Source organism: Jaculus jaculus, chromosome 4 (genome assembly GCF_020740685.1).
Source record: "Jaculus jaculus isolate mJacJac1 chromosome 4, mJacJac1.mat.Y.cur, whole genome shotgun sequence".
Taxonomy (NCBI): Eukaryota; Metazoa; Chordata; class Mammalia; order Rodentia; family Dipodidae; genus Jaculus; species Jaculus jaculus.
Window position 1 is genome coordinate 157,535,069 of NC_059105.1, and position 13,123 is coordinate 157,548,191.

Here is a 13,123-nt window from a genome sequence, read left to right on the forward strand (position 1 = left end):
GAGACTCCATAGTGAATTCCAGGTCAGCCTGGGCTAGAGTGAGACCCTACCTGGAAAAACCAAAAAAAAAAAAAAAAAAAAAAAAAAAAAAAAAAAAAAAATCTCAGCATGAGCTGAAAACCTTCTCCATGTAGACCAACCTGGAAAAAGCTGTACTACATGCAGCCCTCTGGGAGACAGAAGTCATCGGCAGTGTAAAAAGTGGACACTGGAAGCCTCAAGTTTGGCCAAACAGGCCAAATGAGTAAAAGGGTGCAATAGTGGCATGTCTGCTCTGGGAGAAACCAACTGCTCTCTAATTGGACTGGAGGCCCACTCTATGGGAGGCAATACATGCCAGGGACTGAAAACCTAGTCAAAAGCCTATGGCAGGGGAGGTCATGTGCCTTAGGAGTATAAAGCCTTCTCTTGTCTGGCTAAATGCATATATTATTATCACCAAACTGCCCTGAAAGCACTACACTTAATGTTCATATTCATATATTAATGCTACTCTCACTTTTGGTTAGAAAAGCTTCTCTTTTCAGGTTGTGATGACCACTAGGATGACCCAAAAGGCAACACAGTGCTGAGAAGAAGTGATGGAGGAGTGTCCAGCACTAAGACATCTCTATCACAGCCTCCAAGGCTCAGTTTCCATTGAGGAATAGGTGCTGGAAAGAATGTAAGAGCCAAATAAAGGGTCCCACTCCTTACAATGAAACTGCCCAGACAGAAATTGGCCTTGATATCTAAGACCTCACAGTGCCCAGCAATACTTTCACAAGACCTTCATAATAGGAGAAAAAGATGATGACATCAAAATAAAAGAGACACTAATGGAGAGAGGGAGGGGTTATGATGGAGAGCACAGTTGTGAAGGGGAAGATGGGGGAGGGGAGGGCAATATCACAGTTTATTGTCTATAAGTATAGAAGTTGTCAATAAAATTTTTTTTTTAATTCTCAGCAAATGAAAACACCGTAAACTGAATTAAATGCATGGCATATGATTTTCTATGACTAATGTCTTTCTGTGACATGAAGGAATTTTTAATAATTTTTAATAAGTGAACTACATTACCCTTATAGTTTCATAAAGTTTATGTATACATGAATATTTCCACATGAGAGTGAAGTCTGAAGAAATGACATGAAGCTTTTATACGTTTTGGAAGGAGAACAATATATTTATCAAGGAATGGAGGACAGATGAATCCCTGAACTGGGTGGTCAATTCTAGGGATGTTACCAAAAGCTCTGGGTGTTCCTCCCCTGTCTTTCCCTTCCCTCTCTTGTCTTCTTTCCTTCTGTTTGGAGACAAAGTCTCATTTAGACCAGGCTGCCCTTGAGCTCAGCATGTTACCAAGGATGGCCTCTATTTCTGATCCTCTTGCCTCTACCTCCTGAGTGCTGGGATTATAGGTATGTGGCACCACACCTAGCTTCAAGTGAAGGTCTTAACACAGCTCAGATGCCACCAGTTTACCCATGTATTAACTGTCCTTGCCACCCACAAGCAAGCACATGCTGAAGAATCATCACTCACAGTGGCCACAGGTGTGAGGAGGTTTTCTAGAACCTCATCTCTATTTTTAAGTGATAACCTCATTGGGGGCTTGAGGGATGTAGTAAGTCCCAGTGTCTGGTGGGCAGCAGGCTCTAAGAAAGCAGTGTTTCATCAGGACCAGTGTTATCCAGTCTTAATAACCACACACATGTCACACCTGTTCTCACTTTTGGAGACTTATACCTAGGAGTTTTTCCCAGCAAGCCCCTGTTGAAATTCTATAGCTGGTCACCTTCCCTTGAGTGTACCCTGGGGAAACCTTGATCAGGTGGTAAGCAGAGGTTGGATTCCAAGGTCACCTAACATACAAGTTCAGGACATGGCAGAGCAATCTGGTTGCTTTGCTGCAGGACTCCCACGATCTGTGGCTGAATGCCATGGACACAGTAGCAATACTTTCCAAGCTTCCTTCAAAAGCAAAGGCAGAAACTACTGGATTTTGTCTCTAAGGGCATTCTTAGAAAACCATGTGAGTGGGCACACCTGGCTGTGCATTGCCCTCTAGGGTGAGGAGCCAGGTTTAGAAATGCCTGCTGGACTATTCTAATGTCTCCAGCCCACAGATCATAGTAGAGGGCAAATGCTGTAAAGTACTTCCAGCTGGTGAGTCTTGCCTCAACTCTATAGCATGGAACGTGTGTGTGTGTGTGTGTGTGTGTGTGTGTGGCTGTTGGGGAAGCTAAGAATCAAAACAGTATTAGGATGGTGCTGGGCATATCAACAGAACTTTGAAGAAGACATTCACTAAAATCTTAGTGTTATTGCAGGTGAGTGGAATATTACACTCTACTTGTCTTTAAAATTTTTTTAATTTTTATTTATTTATGAGGAGTGAGAAGAAGGGAGAGAACGAGTGGTGAGTGAGAATGGGTGCATCAAAGCCTCTTGCAATTGCAAACAAGCTCCTGACGTATGTGCCACTTTGTGCATCTGGCTCCGTGTGTGTACTGGGAATCAAACTTGGGCTAGCAGCCTTTGCAAAGGAGCATCTTTAGTCCCTGAGCCAGTTTCCTTAGGTACTCTATTTGTCTTTTTAATTTGAAGTTTATAAAAGTGACAGGTTGTTAGTCTGATCAATATCATTCTATTTCCTTTGCCAAGACTCTAGTTGAAATCACAGCCTAACAGCTGACAATACTCCCACAAATCCCCTGCTCCCCACCTCGCCCCTCACCACATCAGGGGCTGTGAGCAAAGCCATCACTCTGCTAAACTATTATGATGCAATATGTTATGCAGCTACTTGTAAGGAACATATGTCCTGTGGCTTTGTGTACAGAGCCCTGAGAAACAACACCTTTAGCATTATTGATAGAAAGCTCAATTTTGATAGTGCGCATGAAAACAGTACCATTCCAAAGATATCCTGAGTCATTTCATTCTTCTCTCCAAAGGTCAATTTGGCTCATTGCTGCCAAAAAAGCCTTTCTGCATGGAAGAGCCCAAAACTTTCCCAACCAGGTTGGGCACATCAAGGTTGTATCTGCACAGAGAAAAGTCGTTGGTGACCTTGTGTGTGCCTGGGTACATGCTTGCTAGAATGTCAGAACGGGGACAGGAGGGGAGAAGATAAGGAGGAAGGGTTGTGGCAACAGGTCAGAAGAAAACAAAATGAGAATCTACAAAGAGATGAAAGTGGGCGTAGCGTAAGAAAACCGTTAGGCATACTTATCCATGGTAGTCTAGGACATTCCCTTAAGCTCATGATTATTTTAAAGAATCCATTAATGACAAATTAAAAGCCTAGAATTAAGAGGGTCTAAACTGCAAGGACTAAGGTAGCTGTGAGCATATTGGAACAGACATTAAACTCACGGAGAGTCAGAAGCAAGGAATGGAAGGTGCTGAGTAGGTTTGGCATACTTTGAGCACCAAGGCTAAGCTGTGGGCTCTGTCCCTTTATTTAAACCAAGGACCTTTAGCCTGGTTGAGGAATGGGAAGAGAGGTGTACTGGGGATGATGCACTTCTACCAGCACACCCACACAGTGTCCAAGCTTAAGCTGCATCACTACCTACTAAGTGTGTCTTTGAATATTTCCTTATTCTAGATACCTTGTGTGGTCAGACGCATAACAACTTATATGCATGATACATACCAAGTTTAATGCCAAAATAAATGCAACATAAAAAATGAATTTCACATTCAATATTATTTATAGCCATTAAGGTGCTGCTTAGCAACTAGACATGAAAGCCAAAAAGTGTTTACAACTGAAATTAAGATTACTTGGACAAATCCTATTCTAGGTTTAATCCTTCTTTGGGTACTGCCCAGTATCTACTACGCACAGCTTACTGAATGCACAAACGATGGCAATAAGACCAAAGCTACCTTCTGTAGGCTCCACTCAAGACATGTGTAACGCTTGCAGTTACCCCTTGGAGTGTGGGTCTGTAGCACAGGAAACACACAGGTCTTCTCTATCTATGCTCTCCAGTGTTTGAATGTTATTAAAATGAGAGTGGGGCTCTTGGCTGTGTCACTAATTGGTCTGGGGAGGCCATCAACCTTTATAAACTCTAGGTTCCATAAAACATAAAAAGGGGGAAGACTAGAGACTTTTAAAAAATTGCCTCTAAATCATACATTTAGCAATTCTGCAGTTTCATGGAAAAGGGATAAAACTAATATCACACGCATTTGAGGGGTGGAGTGCATAGAAAATGCACATGAAGGGTTTGAGCTGCAGTGCCTCTTCCTTACCACCCGGTGGAGCCAACGTCTCATATAAGGTTGTGGGCCAACCACGGTTTCTAGCGGCAGCAAAAACAACTTATGGGTGGCAACCACCATTAAAATAGAGGAAGAGAAAGAAATAGAACCAAATTAACAGTGCACCGTATGGAGTAAGGATGCCATCTTGTCGAATTTAAGTTCCCCATTACACATAGCATACAAGCATGTGTATGTCAGGGCATACAATCTTTCTTTGATCCATGATTTGGACACCAAGGTAGTGTCTATATCAGTTTTCTCTGTCTTCTCCACTCCCTCTCCCCACACAGTCCTCTGGTCTCCTTCCCGCCCCACCTCCTTTATTCTTTCCGGAGTCTAGGCATATAGCCTGAGCTACACATGAGAGTTAGATAGAACCATTTTATATTTTCAGGTTAAAAACAATAAACCTGATAGTTCAGAGTAATATATTCCTAAAGAACAAAGAATTGTCTTTCAGACAGTTCTGTGGTCTTTCCATTAAGAAGCACAAAGGTATTCCTTCACTTAGAAATTCCATTATTTTGTTGGTCAAGGAGGGATAAAGTCATATGTAAGAGTTTTTCCTTCATCTTGAGACTTTCCACAAGCAAAAGAATGAGTTATGACTTGAATGGCATTGCCTCAAGTTTGCAAAATGTAATTTTACTTTTAGGTCATCCATCATCCATCCATCCATCTAGTCACACAGCCACAGAACAAATACTCACTACAGGTTGACTATGTGTCACATACTGGGATATCCTGTGAAAGACACGGTCTCCTAAGGAGTTTACTGTCCCTGTATTTTCTAAGTTTGGGCAGTTAGCATTTCATCTTTTATTTGTCAGAGATCTTAGAATGTTAAATTTTTTCCATTAATCAAAATTTGTGGGGCTTTAGTTGAAAGCATTCATTATGAATACAGTTTCAGCTTTAGATAGTGCAGAAGTTTAATATACAGCTTAATATCCTTGGATGTTCCTGAGATTTGTGGGTAATTTACAACATTAATTAACATTAGTCAATAGCCTTCTAAATACATTACAGAGTTATTTTTAAAGCAGAACATGCTAATGATTCAGGGATATTACTAATGTCAATTATCATGCCACACTGTGGCACAGTGGCTGTGATGGACACTATAGTATAGTACAGTGTTGCTTTGTTGAGCAGCCCCTGTTCATTATTTAAGTTCATGTTTTTTTTAGAAGTTTTGAGGCAGAGTCTCATTATGTAGTCCATGCAGGCCTGGATCTTGCTTTGTAGTTCAAGTAGCCTTGAGCTCTAGATCAAACTGCTTTAGTCTCCTGAGGACTAGGAATCCAGGCTTGTACCATCAAGCCCTGCTTACTTTTGTATTTTCTTTTGCCATTTATCTGTCTTCTTTTTGTCAGCTTTTATTTAATGTTGCTCACTCAGCTAGTCACTCAAACTCCTAATTCTGTGTGTGTGTGCTGGTATGTGTGTACGTGTGCACGTGTATGTGTGTGTGTGTGTGGTGCTAGGGAGAGAACCCAGGGCTTCTGCCATCTTAACCAAGTATTGTATCTCTGAGCTACATCCCCAACCAAGCTCTTGATTCTTACAGTATTTGTTTAAATTTCTATGCCCTTGAAAGCTACATAACCAACAGGTCTAGAGGCTGGTAGGGAGGACAGAAACGTACTTCTATTAAAAGATAAAAATGAGCCGGGCATGGTGGCGCACGCCTTTAATCCTAGCACTTGGTAGGCAGAGGTAGGAGGATCACCGTGAGTTCGAGCCCACCCTGAGACTACATAGTTAATTCCAGGTTAGCCTGGGCCAGAGTGAAACCCTACCTCAAAAAACCAAAATAAATAAATAAATAAAATAAAAGATAAAAATGAGCTGGAGGGCTAGAGAGATAGTTTAGCAGTTAAAATGCTTGGCTGCAAAGCCTAAGGACTCATGTTTGACTCTCTAGGTCCTATGTAAGCCAGATGCACAAGGTGACACATGCATACAAGGGGGCACACACATCTGGAGTTTGATTGTAGTGGATGGAGGCCCTGGCACACCAATTCTTACTCTCATTCTTACATTAAAAAAGGCCAGTATGTTGGCCTTGCCACAAAACAGCAACAACAAAACCAGGCTGGAAAGATAGTTCAGCCGTTAAGGCACTTGCAAAAATCTAACAACTCAGTTTGATTCCCTAGTACCCATGTAAAGCCAGATGTGCAAAGTGGCACATGCATCTGGAATTAGTTGCAGTGGCTAAAGGCCATGGTATTTCCATTGTCTGTCTGTCTGTCTCTTTCAATCTGCTTACAAATAGATAAAAATATTTTTAAACAGATAAAAACTCTGTATGTATGACATCTCTTGGTTGCTCAAAGGCTAGTTCCTTTTTTCTTCCTAATGTTCTAAAAACGTCACCTGTGCTTGGCAGCTATTTCATTTGGAGTAGTATTTATTCTTCTTAATCACAGAATGCAGCTCAATATGGTTTAATTTGATTTTATAAAAGAATTTGTTAAGCTCGCATTTTGTAATGGGTAGGTGAAGTTATAGATATTTAAAAGATTATGATACCATTTTCCATGGCTTACTAGAATGCTATCCTGAAACCAGAAAAGGGGCAGAGTAAAGCTAGATCCTGTGCCATAATTGTTCCATGATTTTATCGATTTATTTTTATTTGTTTATTTGAGACAGAGAGAAGGAGGAAGGAAGGAAGGGGGGAAGACAGAGAGAGAGAGAGGGAGGGAGGGAAGGAGGGAAGAGGGAGGGAGGGAGGGAGGGACAGAGGGGGGAGAAAGAAATAGAATGGGCATGCAAATTCCAGATGCATGCACTACCATGTGCATCTGGCTTATGAGGGACCTGGAGAATCTCACTTGAGTCTTTAGGCTTCGCAGGCATGCGCCTCAACTGCTAAGCCATCTCTCTAGCCCAGATGTGCCATTTTGAAATAAGTATTATTTCCCTTTACAAACATTTGGGAAAAGTAGGGTTCATAGTACGTACATGTCAAGATCTTAATACACCATAGTCTGTCAATTTAGGAACAGCTTGAAGAAAGTCAGATCTGTTGATTGTATCCCAGAGACCATAAGTCAGACAAGTATGGCCATGCCTAGCTTTTCACTTAGGCTCTGGGGAGTTGAACTCAGTGGTCTCTGGCCCAGGGGGACTTCATGCTTAAGCCTCAAATGCTCTTGGTGACTATACAGTCTCTTCAGCCCAGGACAGGTTATTTCTATGTCTGGAACTTGTTAGATAAATCAAATAGGGAGGATTAAAGTTGGTGATTAAGAAAAAATGGACTGGACACACACATATACACATATATATGTATATAATTGATGTGCATAATTTATTTGCAAGCAGAGAGAGATAGAGAGACAAATAGAGAGAATGAGTGCGCCAGGGCCTCTAGCCACTGCCAACAAACTCTAGGTACATGCACCAATTTGTGCATCTGGCTTTATGTGGGCACTGGGGAATCAAACCCAGGTCATCAGGCTTTGTAGGCGAGTGCCTTATACTGGGCTATCTCTCTAGCCCAGAACTAGGAATTTTTATTGAGTACCCTAGAAAGTCAGAAGGCACTGTCCTCCACTTTGAGTTTACTGGCTTATAATCTGATAAGGTTGGCATGCTATGGGCACTATACATTTTAGGCCTCCTTAAACTGATATTCCTGCAGGGATTAGCCATCAATCAGAACAGTAACTTTTCATCACTTATTTAGACCTTTCAGAGCTCAGGATCCATTTACATACAGCTCTTGCTTGCTTCATGGTCATTCTCAGCACAGAGCTTTATTGAGATTTTATTTTGCATAGATGGGCTGTCCAATATGGTAGCCAGTTTTCACTTGTGAGTAAATTTATTAAAATTAAGTTAATAAGAATTGGGTTCCTTGCCAGCACTAATTCAATAGCCACATGTACACAGTGGCTACTGTGTTAGACAGTACAATACAGAGTTTTGTTTTGCTACTGCAGAAAGCTCCCCTGAAGAATGTCCTGGGGAGAAGGGGGGTTCTCCACCTATGCACATGGTCTCCTTGGGGACTTCTGGAGCTGGATGTCTTATCTCCAGCATTACTGTCTCAACTCAGTAAGTCCTAGGAATATCCTCACATAGCCTTCCCTGCTGCATGCTCCCAAGGGAACTTGAGAAGTTCATGCCATGTTCTTCCTGTGTCTCAAGGTTCTCTCTCCTTATATTTTAGAAACTGTTTTCCTTCCTTTCTTCCTTTTTTTTTTTGTTTTTTGTTTTTGAGGCAGGGTCTCGCTCTAGCCCAGACTGGCCTGAAATTTACTATGTAGTCTTAGAGTGGCCTTGAACTCATGGTGATCCTCCTACCTCTGCCTCCCGAGAGCTGGGATTTAAGGCATGTGCCACTATGCACAGCTTTAAGAAACTGTGTTATTTCTATCAGTTGGTTATGTAAACAGTCACACCAATGTTCTTGCTGACCAACAACAAACATGCTAAGTATAAGGCATAAAGGAGTCTTAAGTTGGGAGCTGGAAAGATGGATTGTGAAGTTTTAGGGTTCAATGGCTCTACTTATTTCAATAAAACACACAGGTCAACAGATGCTGTCCTCTACAAGCTGTGAAGAAATGTGCTACATTAAGTATTTTGATTATTTTTGTTGTTGTTTTGTCGAGGGTAGGATGATAGGGTAGTGAGTGTGGAGGAAAGAGGTGAGAGAAAACTTCAAGGGAATTTGGAACCCCAAACCACAATGGTTAGTTCCAGGTGACTCCTGACAGCAGGGTTTTGCACAGGTGGAATGGGGAGAAGCTACTTTGGTTTCCTCTGAGCCTGGGGAGCATTCTAGCTGGGCAGATGTGTATGCTACGGCTCAGCCTCTGAGAACTGGGGTGGGACATGCAGAACACTCACTTGTCTCTCCACTGTGCAGTTTGAACAACTGTGAAGGAAGGGTGAATAAGAAAAAAGTCTGACAGCTATGGACTATGAGATCCGGTCAGGTAAGAAAGACTGTGCCATGTTAAGATGTACCATTTGGCTTCAGCCCACTTTCTGGGCAGCCCAGATGTCTGGTATTCACACTCTAAGCGTACTTCACTGAACCTTCCACGAACATACTTGTTATGAAAATCGTAGATCTCCTGGATGTTGCCAAAGATGATGTGCTCTTTATTAAGGATCCCAGGGGGTATCTCCTCCACACCACTGGTCATTTCCCACAGGTAGGTCTGTAAGATACAATAGTTTTGTGTCATTGGCTAATACACCACAAGAAATCCAGACAGACAGACACCTTCAAACTTGTGAGACAAGCCAGGGACCAGGAGTGCATGCAGAGTTAAAAAGTAAAGTGTTAAATAAGCAGAACAGAAAGTAAGTAAAACCTGAACATTCCATTACCCCAATTTCAGCAAATGCTATTTATTAAATGAGTGTCATGGTTTTTATTTTGAAGTGGCTTATGTACTTTCATGTATTTTGGCTGGGTCTAGCCCCAGTCAGAGAGAAGTGTAGACCTCCTTTTCAAAAGCATTTTAAACCCCCATGAAATTATGGTTGGCTCTGGAGAGACAATTTCTCCTGATGGCCTGTTAATTTGAGTTTCTGGGAAAACAGTAGGAACATTGAGTTCCCCTTGAGGACCTGACAGGGGCAAGGATGCTGTTTCACTAATGGAGCTGTGAACTGAACACAGAGACTTACCTCTAAGCACTCATGTAAGTCCCTTACATAAGCCTTCTCTGTTTGGAGTAGTTCAGCCATAATGAACCTAGAAGACAACATGTGGTTGTTTATACGTATAGTGCCTTCTTCCTTCCAACCTCACCTTCCCATGCCAGCGTTTGTGACACTAGACTGTTCTCTTTTCAACTTTACCAACATCCCCCCTTTCCTCTCCTGAGTCACTTTCACCCTTATCTTTTGTGTTGCATCCCTGCGGCACGTTTGCACTCCACTCCATCTTCAGTGCTGATATGCATGGCTCTCAATTACATGCGTGTTTTCATGTGTGCACGAGACTCAGAGTTGTTTGCACACCATCTTACCAGCTAGAGATAGCTTGAATATCAGCTTCCTATATCTCTCTCATAGCCCCCAGAATGATTTCTGTTCTGTAGTTCATAGATGTATGCCCAAATGCTTCTCAGTACCCAAGTTAAATCAGGTTTCAAAGTCAGGCAAAGATACCTAATTCATCATTGAGAACAAGGGTTTACAATTTTCTTCTGTGAAGAATAAGATCATAGTTGTGGGTTATTTAGCCTCTGTAATAACTAGTCAATAGAACATGAGAAGAGCCATAGATATGAGTATAGACATGTTCCAATAAAATTATTTATGGATGCTGAAGTTTTTATATTCCAAACAGTATTTAAAAATTTTTTCAACCGTTTAAATAACTAAAAAATGAATTGCAGATTAGAGGCTAAGTTTTTATGAGTCAAGTTGGACCTACAGGCCACAGTGTTGGCCTCTGATAGATTATACTATTTAGACATTATCACCAATGGGATTTGTTCATGTCATAAATTGATGTGCATAAGGCTGATATGCTCAATATGAAGCTAATCACGTTAAGAGACTGCTCTGCAGTTGAGAAGTTTGTGCTCTGTATCTTTAAGGAAAGCATTTCCCTTTTTTGAACCCCTAAATAACACAACAGGTGAACAACAGTTAAATTTATGATGTATGACTTCATTACAGTGTATCTACTTTGTTCTTCCCTCCATAAATTTTCATTAGAAATGGATCTTGTTAGCTACCAATACAATTTAATATAGCACAAACTACATCCTTATACATTTATTTTATATTTCCTAAATCAGTTTTTCATGGACTTCATAATGAGAACTCTTATTTCCAGGTATTCTGTCACACAGAAAATTTGGGACTTAATGCCCGCAAAGTGTCCCCTCCTGAAAATGTCACAGCAAATAGTAAGTAGCATCTTCTCCTGGACTTCTATCTTGGCGGGATTTCCCTTAAAGAAATACTTTATTCTAACAATGGCCTTTTTAAAAATTAAGATTAAAGACTGATGAAAACTTCCACTTTTGTGGAAGTCAATTAGTCATGCTCTTCCTATTCTTTACTGTGGTTGGAATGGAAAGTGCCTGAATTTTGGAGTCAGATAAGCAGAAACTAAAGTAGGACTTGATTCTCAGCTTTTCTATGACTCAGAATTCTTAGCTGTAAAACAGTTGATCACCTGGGATTGCTGCAAGGATTAAGTAAGATCATGTGCACAAACTGTCTGGCACATTGGAGATGGCTGGAAAATACTCAGTGATCAAGTCTGTAGATTACTGAAGAACCAGGACAGATGGAAGATCAGCTAAAGGGCTTTGGAAATTTGTCTTCAATCTCCTTGCCTTGGGTTTCCTGCCCTTGTCATTTCCTGTATCTGCCTCCTACAGCCTTTCCTATCTCTTCATAATTTATTTCCACTGCTCTCTGCTTGACTTTGTTTGATCTACTACCCATCTTTTACCTGCTGTATTTCTGGTGTTCTCAAAGGAAGCCAGGAAGATTTGGCCAAGAACAGTTTCTTCCTTTTCTTCCCTGTTATGAGTTGAACTGAACCTCTGGGAATAAATACACACAAGGACTATTCTTCCATATCTCAGATTTTGACCTTACTTGACAATAGTCATTGCAATACCAGAATAGGGTGGGCTCTAACTCAGTATGACCAATGCCCTCACAAAAAGGGGAAATTTGGATACAGGCATGTATGTTCAGGAAGAACACCATATGAATATGAACATCTCCATCTGCAAGGCCAACAGAGGCCTAAACATAGCCTTCCCTCTCAGGCCTCAGAAAGAACCAACCTTGCCTACACCATGATTTCAGTCTCTGGCTTCCAGAACTCTTAGACAGTGTATCCATGTTGTTGAAATCACCCAACTCATAATACTTTGTTGTGCACCTCTAACAAGTTAATGCAATCTTATTAGTTCGTACACAAGCTTTTGTTTCTTCAGTTTCAAGGAAGGTATGATCTCATTTCATTTTGATAAAATGATTCCACAGAGCTACATAATCTTGGAGACACTGTTTGTTTCTCTAATATTATCCATAGTCTGACAAAATATTATTCATAAAGCCCTTCAGAGATCTCTGCATGTTGTCACTTTGTAATCCCAGCATAAAGAAAGCAAAGTATGAGGCTTGGGAGATGACTCATTGGTTAAAGGTACTTGCTTTCAAAATCTACTGACTCAAGCTCCCGGGAAGAGACGAGCCCATGTCGCCTGTCACCCAGATCCCGCGGCTGCCGCCCGGAAGCGTGCAAGATGTTCACCTGCGCCAAGCTCGCCTGCTCCCCCGCTCTGATCCGAGCTGGATCCAGAATTGCATATAGACCAATTTCTGCATCAGTGTTATCTCGACCAGAGGCTAGGACTGGAGAGGGCTCTACAGCATTTAATGGGGCCCAGAATGGTGTGTGTCAGCTTGTCCGAAGGGGGTTTCAGACCAGTGCAATCAGCAGAGACATTGATACTGCTGCCAAATTTATTGGTGTCAGGGCTGCAACAGTAGGAGTCGCTGGTTCAGGTGCTGGTATTGGAACAGTCTTTGGCACTCTTATCATTGGTTATGCCAGAAACCCTTCACTGAAGCAGCAGCTGTTCTCATACGCTATCCTGGGATTTGCCTTGCCTGAAGCTATGGGTCTCTTTTGTTTGATGGTTGCTTTCTTGATCTTGTTTGCCATGTATTAGGAATTACTGCTTGAAATGTTGGCATTCATAGTAATTACGGATGTATTTCTGTGTATCTTACTGTGACTCCAAAAACTGTAGTGTTGGTGTCATGGAAATGTACGTTATTTCCAAACTCATTTCATTAAAGATGAAAACTTAAAAAAAAAAAATCTACTGACTCAAGTTCA

At 41.4% G+C, this 13,123-nt stretch overlaps 2 protein-coding genes across 18 annotated transcripts in view; one reads left to right on the forward strand and one right to left on the reverse strand.

Moving 5' to 3' along the window:
- Kalrn (kalirin RhoGEF kinase) overlaps nt 1-13,123 on the reverse strand; it is a 724,529-nt gene that overhangs the window by 277,228 nt on the left and 434,178 nt on the right. For all 17 annotated transcript variants that reach the window (XM_045147196.1, XM_045147195.1, XM_045147193.1 and 14 more), the window contains exons 24-25: nt 9,928-9,994; nt 9,343-9,452 (exon numbers count right to left, since the gene is read on the reverse strand). In XM_045147196.1, coding sequence (XP_045003131.1) covers nt 9,343-9,452; nt 9,928-9,994 — 177 coding nt within the window. The remainder of the gene's footprint in view (nt 1-9,342; nt 9,453-9,927; nt 9,995-13,123) is intronic.
- On the forward strand, nt 12,460-13,105 carry LOC101615556 (ATP synthase F(0) complex subunit C3, mitochondrial-like). The gene has a single exon (XM_045147210.1). The coding sequence runs from the start codon at nt 12,525-12,527 to the stop codon at nt 12,951-12,953; it is 429 nt and encodes a 142-aa protein (XP_045003145.1). The 5' UTR covers nt 12,460-12,524; the 3' UTR covers nt 12,954-13,105.